This window comes from Tiliqua scincoides, chromosome 1 (assembly GCF_035046505.1).
Source record: "Tiliqua scincoides isolate rTilSci1 chromosome 1, rTilSci1.hap2, whole genome shotgun sequence".
Classification (NCBI taxonomy): Eukaryota; Metazoa; Chordata; class Lepidosauria; order Squamata; family Scincidae; genus Tiliqua; species Tiliqua scincoides.
In genome coordinates, this window is record NC_089821.1 from 129,648,386 (window position 1) to 129,668,796 (window position 20,411).

Here is a 20,411-nt window from a genome sequence, read left to right on the forward strand (position 1 = left end):
ACTGTTATTCTAAAAAGTGGGTCCCAGTGCTAAAAGTTTAAGAACTGCTCCAATAAGATGTTAGTAAGTTGACACCCTGAGGGGAGGTGACACCACTAGTGACCAAAATTACTAAAATCACTAAAATTATTACTAATTTTATTTTATTATTACTAATTTTATTTACTAACTAGTAAATTAATACTAATTTATTTCACCACACCCACCACCTGGAGTGTTGCCCTGCCCACTGCATGGGGTGATGCTTTGGCCTCCTGGACCAGGTGACTTGAACCCTAGTGACGCCACTGATGACTTGCAATAATTACAGAGTGTTGCCTAACAAGGAGTAGTTGTGCTAAATTCCAATTGTCCATTGCAATCAAAACAGTGGCGTCGCTAGGGGGTGTGGGGGTGTGGGCCGCACCAGGTGATGCGCACTGGGGGTGACACGCTAATATTGCAGTGGTTAGGAGTAACCCCATCATGTAATATACCACTGGATGCAGAATTTCGAGCAGAACACAAAGCAAAAAACCAGAGTGAAATATCTCCTTTCTTTCAAAAGTTATGGCCTAAAAACTGGAGAACAAAAAATGCATGGCTTCCTATGGAAAGTGAACCGTATCGCACGTTTACTCAAGAGTAGGTGAACTTGCCTTAGTCCAATGGAAAGGGCAGGCTGAGAGGAATCCAACAACACCAGAATGGTCCTGATCCAATGAATGCAGCCCCCAAAAATACCTGAGAAGAAAGTCCTTCCCACCAAGCAGATGAATGTATTGAGCCCTACGGAAAGCGAAACTAAGCCTCACGGTCGCTTTTACTCACAAGTAAGCAAGCATGCCTTCACTGGTGGTCAGGCCAGGCAAAGGGGAATGTGAAGTCACCAGAATGGTCCTGATCTGATGGAACTGGAGCTCAACAAGTGCTCCAGAAGGCAGCCTCCCCCCCGCCAACTAAAAAGGATCAAAGCAGAGGCTTCAGCTGATAAGGTGAACTTTTTTGAGACTTGCAAAGCCAGGTGGATCCTGACAGTGATCTGGTTTAAACAGAAGTTCTTAAATTGAACTGGGCAATGAGTAGGGCTGAAAACCTTACTGATTTGGGGGGGGGGGTGTTGTTGCAGGCAGGCCAAAGAGGAAATTCACTTGGTGGAACAAGGTTAGCTTCTGCTAATTTAATTATTTGTTTTACTTTAATTATTTATACTTATTTATTTTAGTTTGCCTGATGATGTCACTTCCACCATGACATGACTTCTGGTGGGTCTCGGACAGATTGTCATTCTAAAAAGTGGGTCCCAGTGCTAAAAGTTTGAGAACTGCTGCAATAAGGTTTTAGTAAGTTGACAGCCACTAGTGACCAATATCACTAAAATCATAATTTGGAATAATACGATCATGTTATATCAATCAATGCGTAATTTCATGCAGAATGTGTTCTATCTTTTATTCTATCAAAAGGTACAGCCAAAAAACCAGTGGGGGCGGAGTCCATGCCCACCACCTGGGGTGTTGCCCCGCCCACTGCATGGGGGTGATGCACTGGCATCCCGCACCAGGTGATGCGAACCTTAGTGATGCCACTGAATCAAAGGAAAGTTTATTGGAGTCAAAATGGATTTAACGTAGTTAAATACCATAGGAAAGCATGGGTATCTCACTAGTAAATAATACAAAGCGGAAAGGAAAAATTCATTCTAAGGTACCAAGTCTTGTTTTAAATACGAGGGTCACCCAGAAAGTAATGCACCATATTTTTCTTCTTCAACAATTATTTATTGAACACAATGAAACTTACACACAAGAAAGAATGATGTTTCTTCTACACTCCCTATTTTTCCACGTAATCTCCGTCCAGTTCTGTGGCCTTCCTCCAGCAAGACACAAGGGCATGTATGCCCTGTCGGTACCACTCCTTGTTCTGGTCACTAAGCCATTTCTGCACTGTGCGAATCACCTCTTCATCATCCTCAAAATGTCTTCCGCGAATGGCATCCTTTAAAGGCCCAAACAAGTCTGAGGGAGCTAGTTCAGGGCTGTAGGGTGGATGGGGTAACACAGTCCAACCCTGTTTAGTGATGTGTTCCGAAGTCCTCAAACTTGTGTGAGGCCGAGCGTTATCATGTTGAATCAAACATTCACCTGGGTTGTTATGGCGCCGAAGTCGCTGGAAGCGCTTCTTGCGTTTGGTTAATGTCTTCACATAAGCTTCAGAATTAATGGTGCTGCCTCTTGGCATCACATCAATGAGTATGACGCCCTCACAGTCCCAAAACACAGTGATCGTGACCTTACCGGCGGAAGCAGTTGCTTTGAATTTTTTCTTCTATGGAGATTGAGGATGACGCCATTCCATCGGCTGTCGTTTTGTTTCGGGCTCAAAATGGTGAACCCAGGTTTCATCACCTGTCACAATCCTGGACAAGAACGCTTCCCCCTCATCTTCAAAATGTTTCAGCAACTCAGAAGAAATGTTTTTTCTGAGAGATTTGTGGTCCACCGTAAGACAGCGCAGAACCCATCATGCACACACTTTTGAGTAATCAAGAGCACGGATGATTGCACCCACACTTCCTTTGCTGATTGACAGCTTCAGCGCCAACTGCCTAGTCGTTATGCGTTGGTCCTCGTGAATGAGCACATCAGCAAGCTGCGTCTTGTCAGGTGTGACAGCCGTGGATGGCCGCCCCAAACGCTGCAAATCTTGGAGCTCTGCCGAACCGCCTTCTAATGGCCTCACCCTCTGTGCCCAGCGACTAACCGTACTTCTGTCGACTGCAGATTCTCCATAAACTGTACACAAACATTTGTAAATGTTCCCAACAGTTTCTTTCTCCGCAGTGAGAAATTCAACGACGACACGCTGCTTGTAACGTACATCACTTACAGACGCCATTTCGAAACACTGCTGCAGCTACGCTATCTGTCTGAAGAAACCAAAAATTTGTGTGCACACTCCTGAAAATTCAAATAATGTATATCTAAAGTTTCGCATTCGTACCATTACTGTAGGCTGAGAAAAAAAATGTGGTGCATTACTTTCTGGGCGACCCTCGTATCAACACAATTAACGTTAATTGCTTCCATTGATCAGTGATTCTTCTGTGAACCCTAATGAATTCACTGACATGGATATCAGACACCTTACATGGATATCAGACACCTGGCCTGTTCTTTATCTTGGATAGCACCAATACATCCTGTTTGGCTTCAAAAGCAGTTGTAAACTTACCAAGGTTGTTTCTTGCAAAATGTTGTGTTGTAGATATTTCTTGCTATGTAGGCCCCAAAGAAAATGGTACATATTATGATGGTATACCTTTTACTAAGGAAATATCTCCCAGAGATGGTACCTACAAGCTTTCACATTACACAGAGCTTTTTATCAGTCCAAATGGAAATTTGTAATGCCATTACTCAGGAACATAAAACGTAAGATGAGTGACAAACAGAAAACTCATACCTAATAAGATCATTCTCAACTTCCACACAGGCTGAGTCAAATCTCTGTGGTGCTGATGGTCACAAAGAATACTCACGTGTGCAAGAGGCATCCTTATTTCAGCTATGGATATGGCTCAGTTTTCACACTAGAATGCCACAGACGGTCCTCTCCTCCATGCACATTGGAGTCTCAAGCTTTAGATCAGGTCCCTCCAAACCCTGGCCCGTGGGTTGGATCCAGGGTTTGGGAGAATCCTTCCTCCCCATCAGTGGCTCTTACTGTTCCAGCATGTCATGTCTCTTCTTCGTCCCAGGTTGGGACAACTTGATGCTCTGGGCAGTCACATCTGTGCCAGAAATCCAGGCGCAATGCCCACTGGGGCATTGCATCATAGATGCAACTGTCCACAGCGTTTTGTTCTAGATCACAAAAATATTTAAACCTTTACGCAGTACATAAAGAAGATAAGAGGGTATGGTTTGTTGACTTGACTCACAACTTATAAGTGTCCTACCATGGCAGTGTAGATTGACCCAGTAGAAGTCATCTTTAAACTGATAAGTAATTCCCTTCCTTTTGAAATGACCTTTTCTATTTTATATATCCAGCAGCAATTTCTACAAGAGTCAGAAAATCAAGCCATTTGTTCACCGGATAAATTCTGTGGCATTTCATATCCTTGGAACATTAGGAAAATTGGCCCAGAAAAAGATTGCATGGGACACCATGAAAATGATGTCAACATGTTATCAGTCACATATCAACACATTCCCCTTTAGCCTTGTGTAAGCCACTCAGTTGACAGGCAGCAATTTCTCCAGGCAATAACACAAATCCACATTAAATTCCAACATGCTATATTTTCTGTTTCTGCTTCTGGATTGGCTGTCATATGTTTTGTATCAGTTGGAAAGGGTTTACCAGTAATGACAAAGCCAGCTACTGATGTTGGGAGTTGCCAAGTCTTTGGGAACAAAGAAGTAAGAAAAACTGTATATAGGAGCATGGTTCATGGTTCTTCATTAATTGATGTAACACTGGGATACTTGCTACCAATTCTGACCTTGGTAGAGCCCTCCTAATAACTTGCAGGCTTGGATCTGCAGAGTATAATTATTAATAGCGAAATGCATGGTTAGTCAGACATGGAAATCTAAATCTGGGCTGGCGCTTTCACCCAGCGCCAGCCCAAGGCCAACTGAAATGGTTGCCTCAGGCAGGGTCCTCTTATTTGCCTCCACAGCTCTCCCTTCTCCTTCCACTCCCTGGATTGGAAGAAGGAAGCAGGGACAGAGAGGCAGAGGAAATATGGAGAGGAGGAGAGCAGTGAGCTAGAACATTGGAGAGTGGGAAGAGCAGAGGCTGGCACATAATTGGGTAAGGGGAGCTGCATTTGGCATGCCACCTTAGAAGTCAGGAGGTCTTGCGCCAGCTCTACTTTTACTGGACAATCAGACCTGACTTCACAGGCTGACAAGCCCAGGCAGAGTAATAGAATGTAGTTTTGAAAGTTAGCTGCACCTAAGGTAGCACTTAATCGAAGGAAGGGAGGAGGATAAAGTGGAAAGCAGGTTTTTCTACTTGTTTAAATTAAACCTATACTTAACCCAGGTTAAACCTAATCTAAGTTAGAACATAACCTAAACAGGTCAGTAAATTGGGACACAGGATCTAGAGAGCAATAAATAATTAAACAAACCCAAATAAAAACTAGCTTGAGGTTACAAAAACAGTCCAGCCTAAGAGAACAGAACTAGGAGGGAAAGGACCTAGGAAGGGCCAATTCCCAACCCATTAAGAGCCCCAGTAGGCTAATCCAAGCAGTCCATTCAGGAGCCTGCAGAGTAGGTCACGCCCATCAGCAGCCATTTGCCTTCCTGAGCTTTTGTAAACTCACCTGGGAAGGCCAGCCCCCTTTCAATCAGGAAGGAAGGAGGGGGGAGGAGCCAGCCAGGAGTATAAAGCTAGGCAGGCCATCGCGTGAGGCTCTCTGCAGACGCGTGTGGCCTCTGGGAACCCAGTGCCTCTGGGAACTAAGTGCCAGGTAAGGCACAAGAGTTTAGCATCTGGGCGAGTTCAGCAGCAGGGCGAGGAGGCCAGGGCCCCATACACTGCCCTTCCTCTTCCCTAGAGAAAAGGGCTGCTATCCAGTGTAGGGTTTATAAAACGACCCCTAAATAAAACAACAACAACAAAAAAGCTATGCAGTCAGACAGCCAGCAGCAGAGGGGGGGCTATCCAGTGTTCTGCATCGAGTGCCACATGTATGATTATATGCCTCTGGGGCATAAGTCATGGGTGTGTCCTCGGTGCAAGGAGCTCCAGGCTCTCAGGGAACGCGTCCGCTCCCTTGAAGCCTTGGTGGCCGACCTGGAGAAGCACAGGCAGCCAGAGGAGGACCGTGGGGAGACTTCTGGGGACGATCAGGCTTCGTCCCAACCTCAGGCGTGCAGCTCCTCGGCTGCCCGGGTGGGAAGTCTCGGGACTGGAGGACGTCATCCTGGAGAGGAGGGAAACAATCCCCTAGGGGGGATCCCTTCTCTAGGGGATGGGCCCGTATCCGAGCGCACTCGGGATACTCCTCGGCGGGAGGGGGGTCGGGGGCTTCTTGTAGTGGGGGATTCGATTATTAGAAACATAGAGAGGGGGGTTTGCGATGGATGTGAGGACCGCATGGTGACTTGCCTGCCTGGTGCGAAGGTTGCGGACATCACTTCTCGTCTAGACAGGCTAGTAGACAGTGCTGGGGGAGAGGTAGCGGCTGTGGTGCATGTCGGCACCAACGACGTGGGCAAGTGTAGCTGGGAAGTCCTGGAGGCCAAATTTAGGCTTTTAGGCAGGAAGCTGAAAGCCAGGACCTCAAAGGTAGCGTTCTCTGAAGTGCTACCTGTTCCACGCGCAGGGCCAGCTAGGCAGGCGGAGATCAGGGGTCTCAATGCGTGGATGAGACGGTGGTGTAGGGAGGAGGGGTTTAGATTCGTTAGGCACTGGGGAACGTTTTGGGACAAGCGGGGCCTGTACAAGAGGGACGGGCTCCATTTGAACCAGAATGGAACCAGACTGCTGGCGCATAACATTAAAAAGGTGGCAGAGCAGCTTTTAAACTGATCCCTGGGGGAAGGCCGACAGGAGCCGAGGGGCATCCGGTTCGGGACTCCTCATCCCTATGGGATGAGGATGGGGAGGTTAGAGAACAACTAGACAAAGGCAGGGTAGGAGAAGAAATTGGGAAAGGTAGGGAGATGGGATGTGATAGACGGTTTGGCACAATGAGAGGATGCGGGGACAAAGGAGCGAATAAGCAGCCCATCCTGGGGCATTCCGTGTATAAATGCTTTTATGCGAATGCCCGAAGTCTACGAGCTAAGGTGGGAGAACTGGAATGTCTGGTGACAAGGGAAAATATTGACATAGTGGGCATAACGGAAACCTGGTGGAATGCGGAGAATCAGTGGGATACCGCAATCCCGGGCTATAAACTCTACAGGAGGGACAGGCAGGGGCGTGTTGGAGGTGGGGTGGCCCTTTATGTTAAGGAAGGGATAGAATCCAGCAAAGTAGAGATTGAAGGTGGGTCCGACTCCACCGTAGAATCTCTGTGGGTTAAATTACCAGGCTTGAGCAGCGATGTAATACTGGGGGTGTGCTATCGTCCTCCAGACCAGAAATCTGATGGGGACCTTGAAATGAGGAAACAGATCAGGGAGGTGACAAGGAAGGACAGGGTTGTAATCATGGGGGACTTCAATTATCTTCATATTGACTGGGTCAATTTGTGTTCTGGTCACGATAAGGAAACCGGATTTCTTGACGTGCTAAATGACTGTGGCTTAGATCAGCTAGTCACGGAGCCCACCAGAGGACAGGTGACTCTGGATTTAATTTTGTGCGGTACGCAGGACCTGGTTAGGGATGTAAACGTTACTGAGCCATTGGGGAACAGTGATCATGCTGCGATCCGTTTTGACGTGCACGTTGGGGGAAGAATACCAGGCAAATCTCTAACAAAAACCCTTGACTTCCGACGGGCAGACTTCCCTCAAATGAGGAGGCTGGTTAGAAGGAGGTTGAAAGGGAGGGTAAAAAGAGTCCAATCTCTCCAGAGTGCATGGAGGCTGCTTAAAACAACAGTAATAGAGGCCCAGCAGAGTTGTATACCGCAAAGAAAGAAGGGTTCTACTAAATCCAGGAGAGTGCCCGCATGGCTAACCAGCCAAGTTAGAGAGGCTGTGAAGGGCAAGGAAGCTTCCTTCCGTAAATGGAAGTCTTGCCCTAATGAAGAGAATAAAAAGGAACATAAACTGTGGCAAAAGAAATGTAAGAAGGTGATAGGGGAGGCCAAGCGAGACTATGAGGAACGCATGGCCAGCAACATTAAGGGGAATAATAAAAGCTTCTTCAAATATGTTAGAAGCAGGAAACCCGCCAGAGAAGCGGTTGGCCCTCTGGATGGTGAGGGAGGGAAAGGGGAGATAAAAGGAGACTTAGAGATGGCAGAGAAATTAAATGAGTTCTTTGCATCTGTCTTCACGGCAGAAGACCTCGGGCAGATACCGCTGCCCGAACGGCCCCTCCTAACCGAGGAGTTAAGTCAGATAGAGGTTAAAAGAGAAGATGTTTCAGACCTCATTGATAAATTAAAGATCAATAAGTCACTGGGCCCTGATGGCATACACCCAAGGGTTATTAAGGAATTGAAGAATGAAGTTGCAGATCTCTTGACTAAGGTATGCAACTTGTCCCTCAAAACAGCCATGGTGCCAGAAGATTGGAGGATAGCAAATGTCACGCCTATTTTTAAAAAGGGAAAGAGGGGGGACCCGGGAAACTATAGGCCGGTCAGCCTAACATCTATACCGGGTAAGATGGTGGAATGCCTCATCAAAGATAGGATCTCAAAACACATAGACGAACAGGCCTTGCTGAGGGAGAGTCAGCATGGCTTCTGTAAGGGTAAGTCTTGCCTCACGAACCTTATAGAATTCTTTGAAAAGGTCAACAGGCATGTGGATGCGGGAGAACCCGTGGACATTATATATCTGGACTTTCAGAAGGCGTTTGACACGGTCCCTCACCAAAGGCTACTGAAAAAACTCCACAGTCAGGGAATTAGAGGACAGGTCCTCTCGTGGATTGAGAACTGGTTGGAGGCCAGGAAGCAGAGAGTGGGTGTCAATGGGCAATTTTCACAATGGAGAGAGGTGAAAAGCGGTGTGCCCCAAGGATCTGTCCTGGGACCGGTGCTTTTCAACCTCTTCATAAATGACCTGGAGACAGGGTTGAGCAGTGAAGTGGCTAAGTTTGCAGACGACACCAAACTTTTCCGAGTGGTAAAGACCAGAAGTGATTGTGAGGAGCTCCAGAAGGATCTCTCCAGACTGGCAGAATGGGCAGCAAAATGGCAGATGCGCTTCAATGTCAGTAAGTGTAAAGTCATGCACATTGGGGCAAAAAATCAAAACTTTAGATATAGGCTGATGGGTTCTGAGCTGTCTGTGACAGATCAGGAGAGAGATCTTGGGGTGGTGGTGGACAGGTCGATGAAAGTGTCGACCCAATGTGCGGCGGCAGTGAAGAAGGCCAATTCTATGCTTGGGATCATTAGGAAGGGTATTGAGAACAAAACGGTTAGTATTATAATGCCGTTGTACAAATCGATGGTAAGGCCACACCTGGAGTATTGTGTCCAGTTCTGGTCGCCGCATCTCAAAAAAGACATAGTGGAAATGGAAAAGGTGCAAAAGAGAGGGACTAAGATGATTACGGGGCTGGGGCACCTTCCTTATGAGGAAAGGCTACGGCGTTTGGGCCTCTTCAGCCTAGAAAAGAGACGCTTGAGGGGGGACATGATTGAGACATACAAAATTATGCAGGGGATGGACAGAGTGGATAGGGAGATGCTCTTTACACTCTCACATAATACCAGAACCAGGGGACATTCACTAAAATTGAGTGTTGGGCGGGTTAGGACAGACAAAAGAAAATATTTCTTTACTCAGCGCGTGGTCGGTCTGTGGAACTCCTTGCCACAGGATGTGGTGCTGGCGTCTAGCCTAGACGCCTTTAAAAGGGGATTGGACGAGTTTCTGGAGGAAAAATCCATTATGGGGTACAAGCCATGATGTGTATGCGCAACCTCCTGATTATAGGAATGGGTTAAGTCAGAATGCCAGATGTAGGGGAGGGCACCAGGATGAGGTCTCTTGTTATCTGGTGTGCTCCCTGGGGCATTTGGTGGGCCGCTGTGAGATACAGGAAGCTGGACTAGATGGGCCTATGGCCTGATCCAGTGGGGCTGTTCTTATGTTCTTATGTTCTTATGTTCTTATGTTCTTAGTTTTCAGAATGCTGGAAATCTTAAAGGAAACTTGTTATTTTGAATGTGGAAGAACAAGACAGAGGGCAAAACTAGCATAGCTCCTAGCAGTTAGCAAACACACCGTCACTCTTGCTCTCAACTTCATTTTTCTTACTGGTTAAATTGGGAATAATTTGGAAAAATGCCAGGGATAAACTTAAGGCACTGATTCACTGGCAAAAGGAGAAGAATAATGGGGTGTTGGTGCAAAAGTTGGCAAGGAGGCTAAAATGCAAAGCAGCAAACAAAAACAATTTTTGACATGGCTAATTGGACATCTTCCTTACACGAGTTCAGCGGTTCCCAAACTGTGAGTCATGGCTCCCTGGAGAGCTGTGGAATCCTTGTGAAAAACCCATTGCCCTATACAATGTATAGGATTGTGAGCTTAATGGGGAGCTGCAGCCAATGGCCCAGTAGGTCAAGGGAACCACCAGTCAAAAACGTTTGGGGACCACTGCCCTAGTTCCTCACGCTATTCTAGGATCCTAATCCTAACATACTTGCAGGCACGCCCCCTCTCTGTCCAATGAAGCTTCAGATGCTTCCCATGTCAGACATGGACAAATACACAAAGGGTATATAAAGCATTTGTGTCCCTGCTTTATATAACTTGGGGGCATTAAGCTTTTTTTACCTGTGGAATGGGGGAGGGGTACCTGAATCTTTAAATTTCCTGCTGTTGGAAATCAGACTGGCTGCACAATTCAGTGAGCTTACCGAAAGTCAGGTTCTTTGTGTTCCAGGCCACTTAGGAAGAACATGTTCATCCATTAAGCAACAACAACTAAGGCAAAATGGCTACTGCATCTGGATGAGTCAGCAGCCTCTTCAGAATGCTGAGTCATCCCAGTAGGCTCTGGGATGCTAGAAAGGTCCAAGCTAGGTGAAAAATAGGCCAAAAATAGGGGGCGGTTAGGGATTTTCACCACAGAATGCTTAAGTGAAATGTGAACTCCATTGACTGGTTCCCTGTCTTGATTCTCTACTGGCTTCCTATTCCCCCTCTCTTTCCTTCTTTTCATGTTTCTTTTCTTTTGTAGTCTATTAGTAGTTTATGATTAATATCAATTCTGATCAAACATTCAGGGATATTGCATTGGTGGGAATTGACTGAAGTGATGAATAGGCCAAAATTGGTCTGGAGCCCTGGAGATAAGAGCAGTGGTTGCATGTGTCTATGGAAGGTGTGCATGATCTCCTGTTGTGAGTAGCTGCATATGTTCTAGCAGTGTGCATTCAGCCAAAGGATGAATGGAAGAAAGGAGAGTTCCATGGCCTCAACTATGTGCAGAGGTATGCTCTCAGGGAGATGGATCATGCCTTTACTTACATATACTGTTTTTCCATGAACAGTTGAAGGCAATGTGCAAAATATGCACTCCTTGCTGTTTACAAAGTGAATTCTTGAATTTTTTAATTCAGTGTGAATTTGTTGAATATTGTTTGCTTTTCTGAGGATGCAGTCAAGGTTGGCAGGCAAAAAGGACGTGAACTGTGCAAGGAGGAGGCAGAACAGGAAAGGATCAGTGGCAGAAATGAGAGAGTAGGGCAGTGGTTCCCAAACCGAGTCATGGCTCCCTGGGGAGCTGCAGTGGAATATTCGTGAAAAACTTGCTTTGCTCTACACAAACCTGCATTGCCCTATACAATTGTAGTATAGGATTGTAGCCCTAAGGGGAGCCACAGCCAATGGCCCAGTTGGTCAAAGGAGCCATCAACTGGAAACATTTGAGAATCACTGGCGTAGGAGATAAAACAAAAAGAAGCATGGAAAGGAAACAGACGATGAGAAGTAGCATTGCCTAGATGAGAATGGTGGTGTCATGGAATGTGAAGAGACATCCAAAAGAGAGGATTGTTTGCAGTCTCTTCCATGTGATTTTCCTGGCAATATAAGAGGCCTGTTGCCTGACCCTTTGCTCCTTGACAACATTCACATTCATCCTTGGTATCTGTTCTTGAAATATGTGCCGAAGGCTGTACACTAAACAATTGCTGTGCATAGCATTCCCTGATCCTGTAGTGCTGTGCCAAGTGCCCCTCTCCTTCCAGACTGTGATGGAAACTTGGCAGGCCTTTAATGGTCTCATCTGGCCCCCTCAACACTCAGTGCCAGAGACACAGCCAAAATCCATCTTGGGTTGCATGGTGTTTCCATCCCCGAGATTCACTATAGATAGGTGGCTGACAGGTGCAAATCCTTTCTGTGCCAGTATATGTCAAGCAGAGGTTTCCCTCCATCTCTTGTCACTGGGGGAAAAAAAAACCCCTCCAACTTCCTTGCTTTATCCTTTTTGGCATAGTTAAATGGAGGCCAATGCAGCAAATCACAATTTTAAGTGCCAGGAGAACTCTTCATCTGTGTGTGGGAGTTTGAGCAATATTGAATTTTCCAATAAAATAATTAACAGCCCGCCTGAGGGCAACAACAGAAAATGCAGTTGCTTCCCCCCCCCTTGTCCCCATACTTTCCTTCCTCGTCTGATCTCCAGGGGCATCTTTTTGTTCTTAAATGTAATGAAAAGGATTTTTTCTCTGTGTCCAAGGGACAGAGTGAGCAGGCTGAGTAGCTTTTACCTAGACCCACACATGACAGCTGGAACCTTACTGCAGCCTTTCGCTGTGAGTCTGGCAGGCAATCCGGATAGATCTCATTAAATTGGCACAGGTAATTGGCTTGTCTGCTCAGAGAGCGACTACAAACAGTTATTGCCTTTCCTAGATTATTTGATTGAGCTAAGGCATTTAAAAGTAAGCAATGTGTCTGCCTAATCAAAACAGCATCAAAACATACTGCAAGGACTCAGTTCTCTGTGATGCACAGTCTTCAGACTGCAGGTGGGGACTGTCAAGACTGACTGTACTGTCATTCTTTCACCGCCCAAAAAAAATTCCCTGAGCATAGAAAACTAGCATGTCAGGGAGAAAGTTTCTAGCATTGCTCTCTTCCTATCAAGCTAGTTTTCAACATGCTCAGAAGTTGTATGTATGAAACAGCAACCAGTAACCTGTGCCTGAGCTGGTACAGCTGAGAAACTATTTTGGAAACTAGACCAGGATCTTGAATCATTAGAAGCTAGATGGAAGAGTTGAAAGCAATTTTAGCGTGCTCTGCTGGTATATGAGAGCAGTCGTGTAGCTATGGGGGGCATAACACTAAATTTTGTAGAGCACCTCAATGCGCTGTGCAAGTTGCCCCTCCCCCTTGCCATCTGAGCCACTCTCAGCAGCGAGAGCAAAGTGGAGGCAAATTTCTGTGTTTGAATGTAGCTGCCAAATAGGCAGACCCTTGGGGTTTTCCACTTTGTTCTCACTGCTGGGAATGGCTCTGACAACAATGGGGAGGGGCAACTTGCATGGCATGTGGAGGCACCCTGCAAAACTTAGTGCTGTGCCCCCTGTAGTTTCACTACTGTATGAGAGAGGGTGTAGCCAAGGCAAGAATCACATAGGCCCAAATCCTAACTAACTTTCCAGCACTGACATAGCAGTGCCAGTGGGCATGTGCTGCATCCTGCAGTTGTTTGGCACTCACGAAGGCCTCCTCCAGGTAAGGGAATGTTTGTTCCCTTACCTTGGAGCTGCATTGCCCTTATGTTGGTGCTGGAAAGTGGACTAGGATTGTGCCAATAATAATAATAATAATAATAATAATAATAATAATAATAATAATAATAATAATAATAATAATGCAGGTATTTATATACCGCCTTTCTTGGTCTTTGTTCAAGACTTTATTCAAGGTGGTTTACATAGGCAGGCTATTTTTATCCCCGTAGGGATTTTTACAATTGAAGGAAGGCTCTATCTTTCAAGAGCCACAACAATTCAGATACTTCATTCTGATCTGGCCTCCATCCTGGCCTCCATCCTCCCATGCTCAGAGCAGATGGAATAGCTCGGCTCAGCTTCCCAGCTGCTTCAAGGTCGCACGGTGCCGGTGGCCTCGAACTGGCAACCTTGTGGGTGTTATCTTCAGGCAAATGGAGGCTCTACCCTCTAGACCAGACCTCCTGCCCTATCACCCTATCATCATAATTCTGCCCTATCCTGCAGGATAGGGCCTGATAGGGCCCTATCCTGCCCTTTCATCATAATCTATCATCCTTCTGGAGGAAAAATCCATTATGGGGTACAAGCCATGATGTGTATGCGCAACCTCCTGATTTTAGGAATGGGTTAAGTCAGAATGCCAGATGTAGGGGAGAGCACCAGGACGAGGTCTCTTGTTATCTGGTGTGCTCCCTGGGGCATTTGGTGGGCCGCTGTGAGATACAGGAAGCTGGACTAGATGGGCCTATGGCCTGATCCAGTGGGGCTGTTCTTATGTTCTTATGTTCTTATGTTCTTATCCTTTGTGCTCTAGTCTCTGTTATTTGTTTTTCAGAAAAGCTGATGGGCCAGGACAAAATTCCAGTGCTACATTTTTTCCATGTCATCTTCTGGCTGTGAAATGCCACAGAATGCAGAGCAAACACTGCATTTGATCACATAGCTGAGTGCATGACATTTCATTAAAAATTACTCAAGCTTCTAGCTCTCACTATTGCAGAGAAAAAGCTATCAAAAAGTGTTGCAAGTTTCAGGGCCCAAGTTTAACTACGGACACAATCCTAAACAACTTTCCAGCATTGGCATAGCTGTGTCAGTGGGGCATGTGCTGCATCCTGCAATTGGGAGGCTGTCACAGAGGCCTCCTCAAGATATGGCAATGTTTGTTCCCTTACCTCGAAGTTGCATTGCCCTTATGTCAGAGCAGGAAAGTGGATAAGGATTGTGCCCTAAATCTCTTCCCGCCAATGAAGCCACACCAATGGAGCACATGCTGTATACTGTGGGGGAGAGGAGGGCAGTCATTGAGGCTTCCATGAGGTACATTTATTCCCTTCTGTTCAGGCAAGCCTCTGCTGTCCCAAGCCTCTGCTGTCCTTGGATCTGTGCCAGCTATTTTGCTGGAGACAGTCTGAGGAGAATGAGGGAGAAGAAGGGACAGGGAACAGAGTTAAGATTCAGCTTATACAAGTGCTACTGAGATCCACCTTCCCCCTCCCTTCCCAGAAACTTCCCGATTCCTCCCTCTCCCACTCCATTCTGTCCACCCCCAGCCACTCTCTACCCCTGCTATTGGCATACCTTTGCTGCCAGAAGTAACCAGCAGTGATAGTGGACCTCCAGCACCACCACTGTTCGCAGTTGTCTCTATCCTGTCTACATCCTGTAGTAGCTCCATCCTGTCTACATTGCATTACTCTTTCATCTGCATAAATCCACCCCATCTGTATGACAACACCCTTTCATCTGCATAGCGTACCCTAGGTTCTGTGTTTGGATGTAAGCTGCCAGATGGACAGAACCTTGGGAACAGGCTTTCATGTATACCAGTGAAGTTATGAGTGTATGACTGTTGTGATGTACATTGGCTAACCCTTAAAATGAGTTCTTTGCATGGGTACAAGTGTTGCTTGAAATGGAAATGGAGGTTGATCACATCAATAAGGCCCGTTCAGCAACACAGTAAAAGAGTGGAGCTCCTTCCTCACCATAATTTCAGATATTCAATGTGTCTTGATAAAGTTCTGTAGAGCATGGAAGTCTGTTCCCATGAATATTACCTTATAGAGAAGCAAAAATAATAAAAGCAGGGCTGTTCTTCCCACCACCTTGAAAGTGACCAATGGATAAATGCAAAGTATCCTAACAAGCTGGTTTGAAACTTCTGTTCAGATGTCTCACTTTGCACCATTTTATTGTGGGTGGGCCATAAAAGCAAATACAAATGTGAACAAAATTTATTGTGGTACTTATATAGGAAGCAGAAGGGGATCACTTTAATGGGAGCAGTATCCAGGAGCCATCCGTTATTTGGCTTGACAGGAATCTCAATTGCATAGGTAGTTAAGACTGGCAAGTTCAGACTTGTGATCTGCTGCAGTTTGAAATAGCCGGGCTCTCTGAGAAGTGTACTAATAAAACCCATGATAATCATAAAGTTAATGAGATGAAAGAAATGGGTTTTCAGTGCCGTAAAATGCAAATGCCTCTGGTGTGGAAAGCCAGCCGTAGACAGCCCACCCTATTTGCCAGAATACATTGAAGAGGCAAACAAACAAAGGCTAGCAGGTATGACCAAGTTAAAGAGAGCTTTGGAGCCCTTTCCCCATTAAACAGACTGGCACCTTCAATTTAAATTCATCGCAGTTTAGATGGGAGCAGATGGGAGCCACTTGCTTGTTACAGTTCCGTTTACAGGTGAGCATTCTGGGCAGAGATTAAAGGGGGAAAGTGTGGAATCCATCAATTCCTTCAGTCAAAAGAAAAACAAGAGCAGATGCAAAGAAGTAGAAACAGGATATGAGAATCTTGTTGCCTTGTGCACTCCCAAAGGCATCTAGCAGGCTACTGTGTGGCATATGTTTGGAGTATCTGGCATTAACCAAAAGAGAGTTCACTGCTCTTACTGGTTTGAGTGTCTCAAAGACCCTCACTGCTATTAGGTGATGCAAAACGAAGGGATGGTCAGACAACACAGTTGACAGCAAAGACACATTTGACAATACTGAAGAGTCAGCATTTGGTGGGAAAAGTAGAGACATAAGGCAGGCATGCAACATCCATCCACTGCTTCCCTGAGTCCTTGCCAGTGGGGTTCCCAGAGGGGGTGGCACAGCCCTAAGTTTTGCAGGACACCTTCAGGTTGCTCCTGCTGCCTAGAATGACTGTAATGGTGAGGGGGAGGGGCAGCTTCCAGGGCGGGTTGAGATGCCCAGCTAAACTAAACTACAGTGCCCCTACTCTGGGGATGCTACTTTTCCTTGTTGGGATGGCTGGCAACCTTCAGTCTCAAAAGACTATGGTATAAGCCTACAGCACCCAGTATTCCCAGGCGGTCTCCCATCCATGTACTAACCAGGCCTGGCCCTGCTTAGCTTCCGAGATCAGACGAGATCAGGCATGTACAGGATAACAGTTGATGATGGAATGAAATTCCACCCGGGTATTTCTTTCTAGGGCAGAGTAAGTGCTATAAGGGGTTTTGGTACTGGTGTAGGTGTGCTGTGATTGGCTGAGAAATATAGTCTATATCCTATGCTCTGCTATAGGAAAGTGGGTGGTGCAGAGGGGATTGAGTGAGTTGAAATTTTTTGTTGTTTTTCCCTTCCCCATTGTTTCCTGAAGGTTTGTTAAATTCCTATGCCAGCTCCAGGTATTGGTGCAGTGTTTTGCCAATGTTTGAGGTGTGCCTGTCATCTGGCGGGGGTTTAGCATATGGCGTATGTTGACTTCTCATCCCACCCACATAACCCATTTCAAGGATATGGGGCAGTATCTGTGCCACATACACTGGCAGTATCTGTGCCAATATCAGCATTGCGCTGGTGCAGTGGTTCCCAAACCACTATAAGACAGCTAATATTTTAATGCCGTTGTACAAGTCGATGGTAAGGCCACACCTGGAGTATTGTGTCCAGTTCTGGTCGCCGCATCTCAAAAATGATATAGTAGAGATGGAAAAGGTGCAAAAGAGACCAACCAAATTGATTACTGGGCTGGGGCACCTTCCTTATGAGGAAAGGCTACAGCATTTGGGCCTCTTCAGTCTAGAAAGGAGACGCCTGAAGGGGTCATGATAGAGACATACAAAATCATGCAGGGGATGGACAGAGTGGATAGAGAGATGCTCTTTTCCCTCTCACATAACACCAGAACCAGGGGAGATCCACTAAAGGTGAGTGTTGGGAGAGTTAGGACAGACAGAAGAAAATATTTCTTTACCCAGCGTGTAATTAGTTTGTGGAACTCTTTGCCACAAGAAGTAGATATGGCATCTTGCCTGGATGCCTTTAAGAGGGGATTGGACAAATTTCTGGAGGAAAAGTCCATCACGGGTTACAAGACATAGTAGGTATGTGCAAGCGCTTGATTTCGTAGCAACAGGCTGTCTCTGATTGCCAGATGCAGGGGAGGGCACCGGGACGCAGGTTGCGTCTGTTGTCTTGTGAGCTTTGGTGGGCCACGGTGAGATACAGAAAGCTGGACTAGATGGGCCTTTGGCCTGATCCAGTGGGGCTCTTCTTAGGTTCTTAAACTTTTCAGAGGCCTTAGAGGCTACTGCCAGATTTATGAATACCAAGGACTGTGGCTATAATGGTAATTGGGCAGCAGTGCTTCCACCTAGCAACGACTTGTTTATCCCTTGATGCATATAGCCTAATCTGCCCTATCAGTTTTGCAGACCACCAAAAATTGGGTCACAACCCACTGACTGGTCCCAGATCCACAGTTTGAGAACTGTTGCACTGTTGTTCATGTTGTTGTATCAATGGAACTGGGGCTACTATGGCAGAGCTGTCATGGCTTTAGCATGGCTGTCATGGCTTAAGCATCTGAGCACATACCCCATATCCTATGCCATTCAGACTTGTGTTTCAGATGTACAGGATTGTACCATTAATGGCTTGAGGACAGCAGTGCAATGAACCACTAAGTTTTGATCTCTGCCTCTAATCAGAGGGGCACTCTAACTCCTAGTTTCTTACGGCCATAACTTTGATTTACCTTGCATTTGCGGAACTGTCGGAGACACAGCACAATTCTGTACATGGGAATCGAAGATTAACACTGCATGCATGTATATAAGCATCTGGGTCATTGTTTTTAGTAAGCCTTTTATGAGCATCAGAGTAAAATTCCTGCTGACTTAGAAGCAACTTGGTTTTTGATATTTTCTCATAAATAAGTAGAGGCAAGAGGAGGAAAAAGATAATAAGCAGATTAGAAAAATCCCCTTTATAAAATAAAATCCATAATAAATCTTGTTTGGAGTATGAATAAATCATTTTTGCCATACATAATTCATTGTTCTCAAATAACAAGCTCAAGACCCCAGAAAGAAAGACAGCTAGATGCTCTTTCAGGAGCTTTCTTTTCCCCCTGCAGCTCTAACCAGGTTTAAGGATGACTGTGCCCCTTTACATCAACTGGGAACTTAACCCCACTCCTTTCATCCTACTGAGCCACTTACAGAGGACTGTAATCACTGTAAATTGCTGGCGCGTGGCATGTTCATTAGTAGATGCTCTCCCCCTAAAACTGTTTAGAGAAAAGAAATAATATTCCTACTATATAGGGAGAGAACGCAGAGGAAAATCACACATAGGGAATTGAGGCTTCTGCCCTATAAGGATTCTGCAACCAGAAATGTGAAATCCTACAATATATAAATAATCAGAGTAGGATACGTTTCTCAAGTGGCACATAATGTATTACTCCTGCAAGCTTGAGTAGGGATGAGACTCTACAGTATGTGAATTATTTTGTCAAGGCCTGGGCAAGTAGAGGGCAAGGAAGAATTGGCACAGTCAGTTTGTTCAGACTGTGGAACTGGCAGCGCAATCCTATGCATGTCTACTCAGAAGTAAGTCCCTTTGCATTCAATGAGGCTTACTCTCAGGACTGTAGCCATAGTCTGAAACATGCATTCATTCCCAGACAAAAAGAAACTCTGATTCTTTACACATCATTTGTTTGTTTGTCTTTAATTTATGTAGCCAGTTGGAGTCAAATGGCCAGCGGTTTATGGTTTGCATTTAAATGAGCTCAGCAATCTTCACATTGTTTTAAATTTGCAGTCCCTTTATTGATATATTGCTTGTCTTTGCACATGGAACCTGTCCACTGGTCACGAAATGCTGACTCATGAATACTTTAGCGAGGGTGCTGGCATTGAAAGCGGAAGAAGCTGGTCTCTTAGTGCTGAAATTCAGCTTCATATTCACCTCCAGGACTCAGTCAGCCCCACTGTCGTTTGCCCCAAGCAACACTCTGCCTCCTGAATTGGGAGCCCTGATGTTTATGGGCACCTGGCATTTCATATTTAGCTGCTGAAGCATGGACAACCTTGCCACCCTGGTAGCAAGACCAGAGGACACACATAGTGGGGTGCAGCTCAGGGGTAAACACAACAGGCATAATCCAGCCAAAGTTCAGCACTGCCAAGTGTCACTGATTTCTAGGCATGAGCTTAACTCTCTCCCACTGAAACCGAAAGGACTCCAAAGTCCTTCACTTTGTCCGGATGGTGCTCAGTATAAACAAGCCCATATTCCCCAATCTGCTTCCCCCTGTAATTTATTTATGTGTGTACATTTTCAGGTCCAAACTGCTTTGCAGGAACCACCATCATTCCGGCTGGCATCGAAGTGAAAGTGGATGCGTGTAACATCTGTCACTGTCACAACGGGGACTGGTGGAAACCTGCTCAGTGTTCCAAACGCGAATGCCAAGGCAAGCCAACTGCATAGGGCCAACTCTCAAGCAACGACCAGTGCATACCCAATGTTAACGGCTTCTACACTGCAATGTTAAATCTCCTGCCAGCTGCAATAGGGTCACCAGCAAAATCTTTTAGGGTTCCACAAAAGTGAATATTTTACTAAGAGGCGAGTTCTCTCTCTCTCTCTCTCTCTCTCTCTCTCTCTCTCTCTCTCTCTCTCTCAGAGAATATCTATACAGATATCTAACCTACTTTGGCAAGCAGCACAGATCAGTGGTGTGGGTTTTTAGGAAAAGAACATTCTACAGAGCATCTTCTTCTGGTGAAACCTCCAGCCTACCAAGTCAG

General features: G+C 45.9%; 1 protein-coding gene across 1 annotated transcript in view; it reads left to right on the top strand.

The window, feature by feature from the left end:
• Nucleotides 1-20,091, top strand: part of VWC2L (von Willebrand factor C domain containing 2 like) — a 139,256-nt gene extending 119,165 nt beyond the window's left edge. The window contains exon 3 of the mRNA XM_066611692.1: nucleotides 19,943-20,091. Within this exon, the coding sequence (XP_066467789.1) occupies nucleotides 19,943-20,091 (149 nt within the window). The remainder of the gene's footprint in view (nucleotides 1-19,942) is intronic.
• Nucleotides 20,092-20,411: the final 320 nt, after the last annotated feature.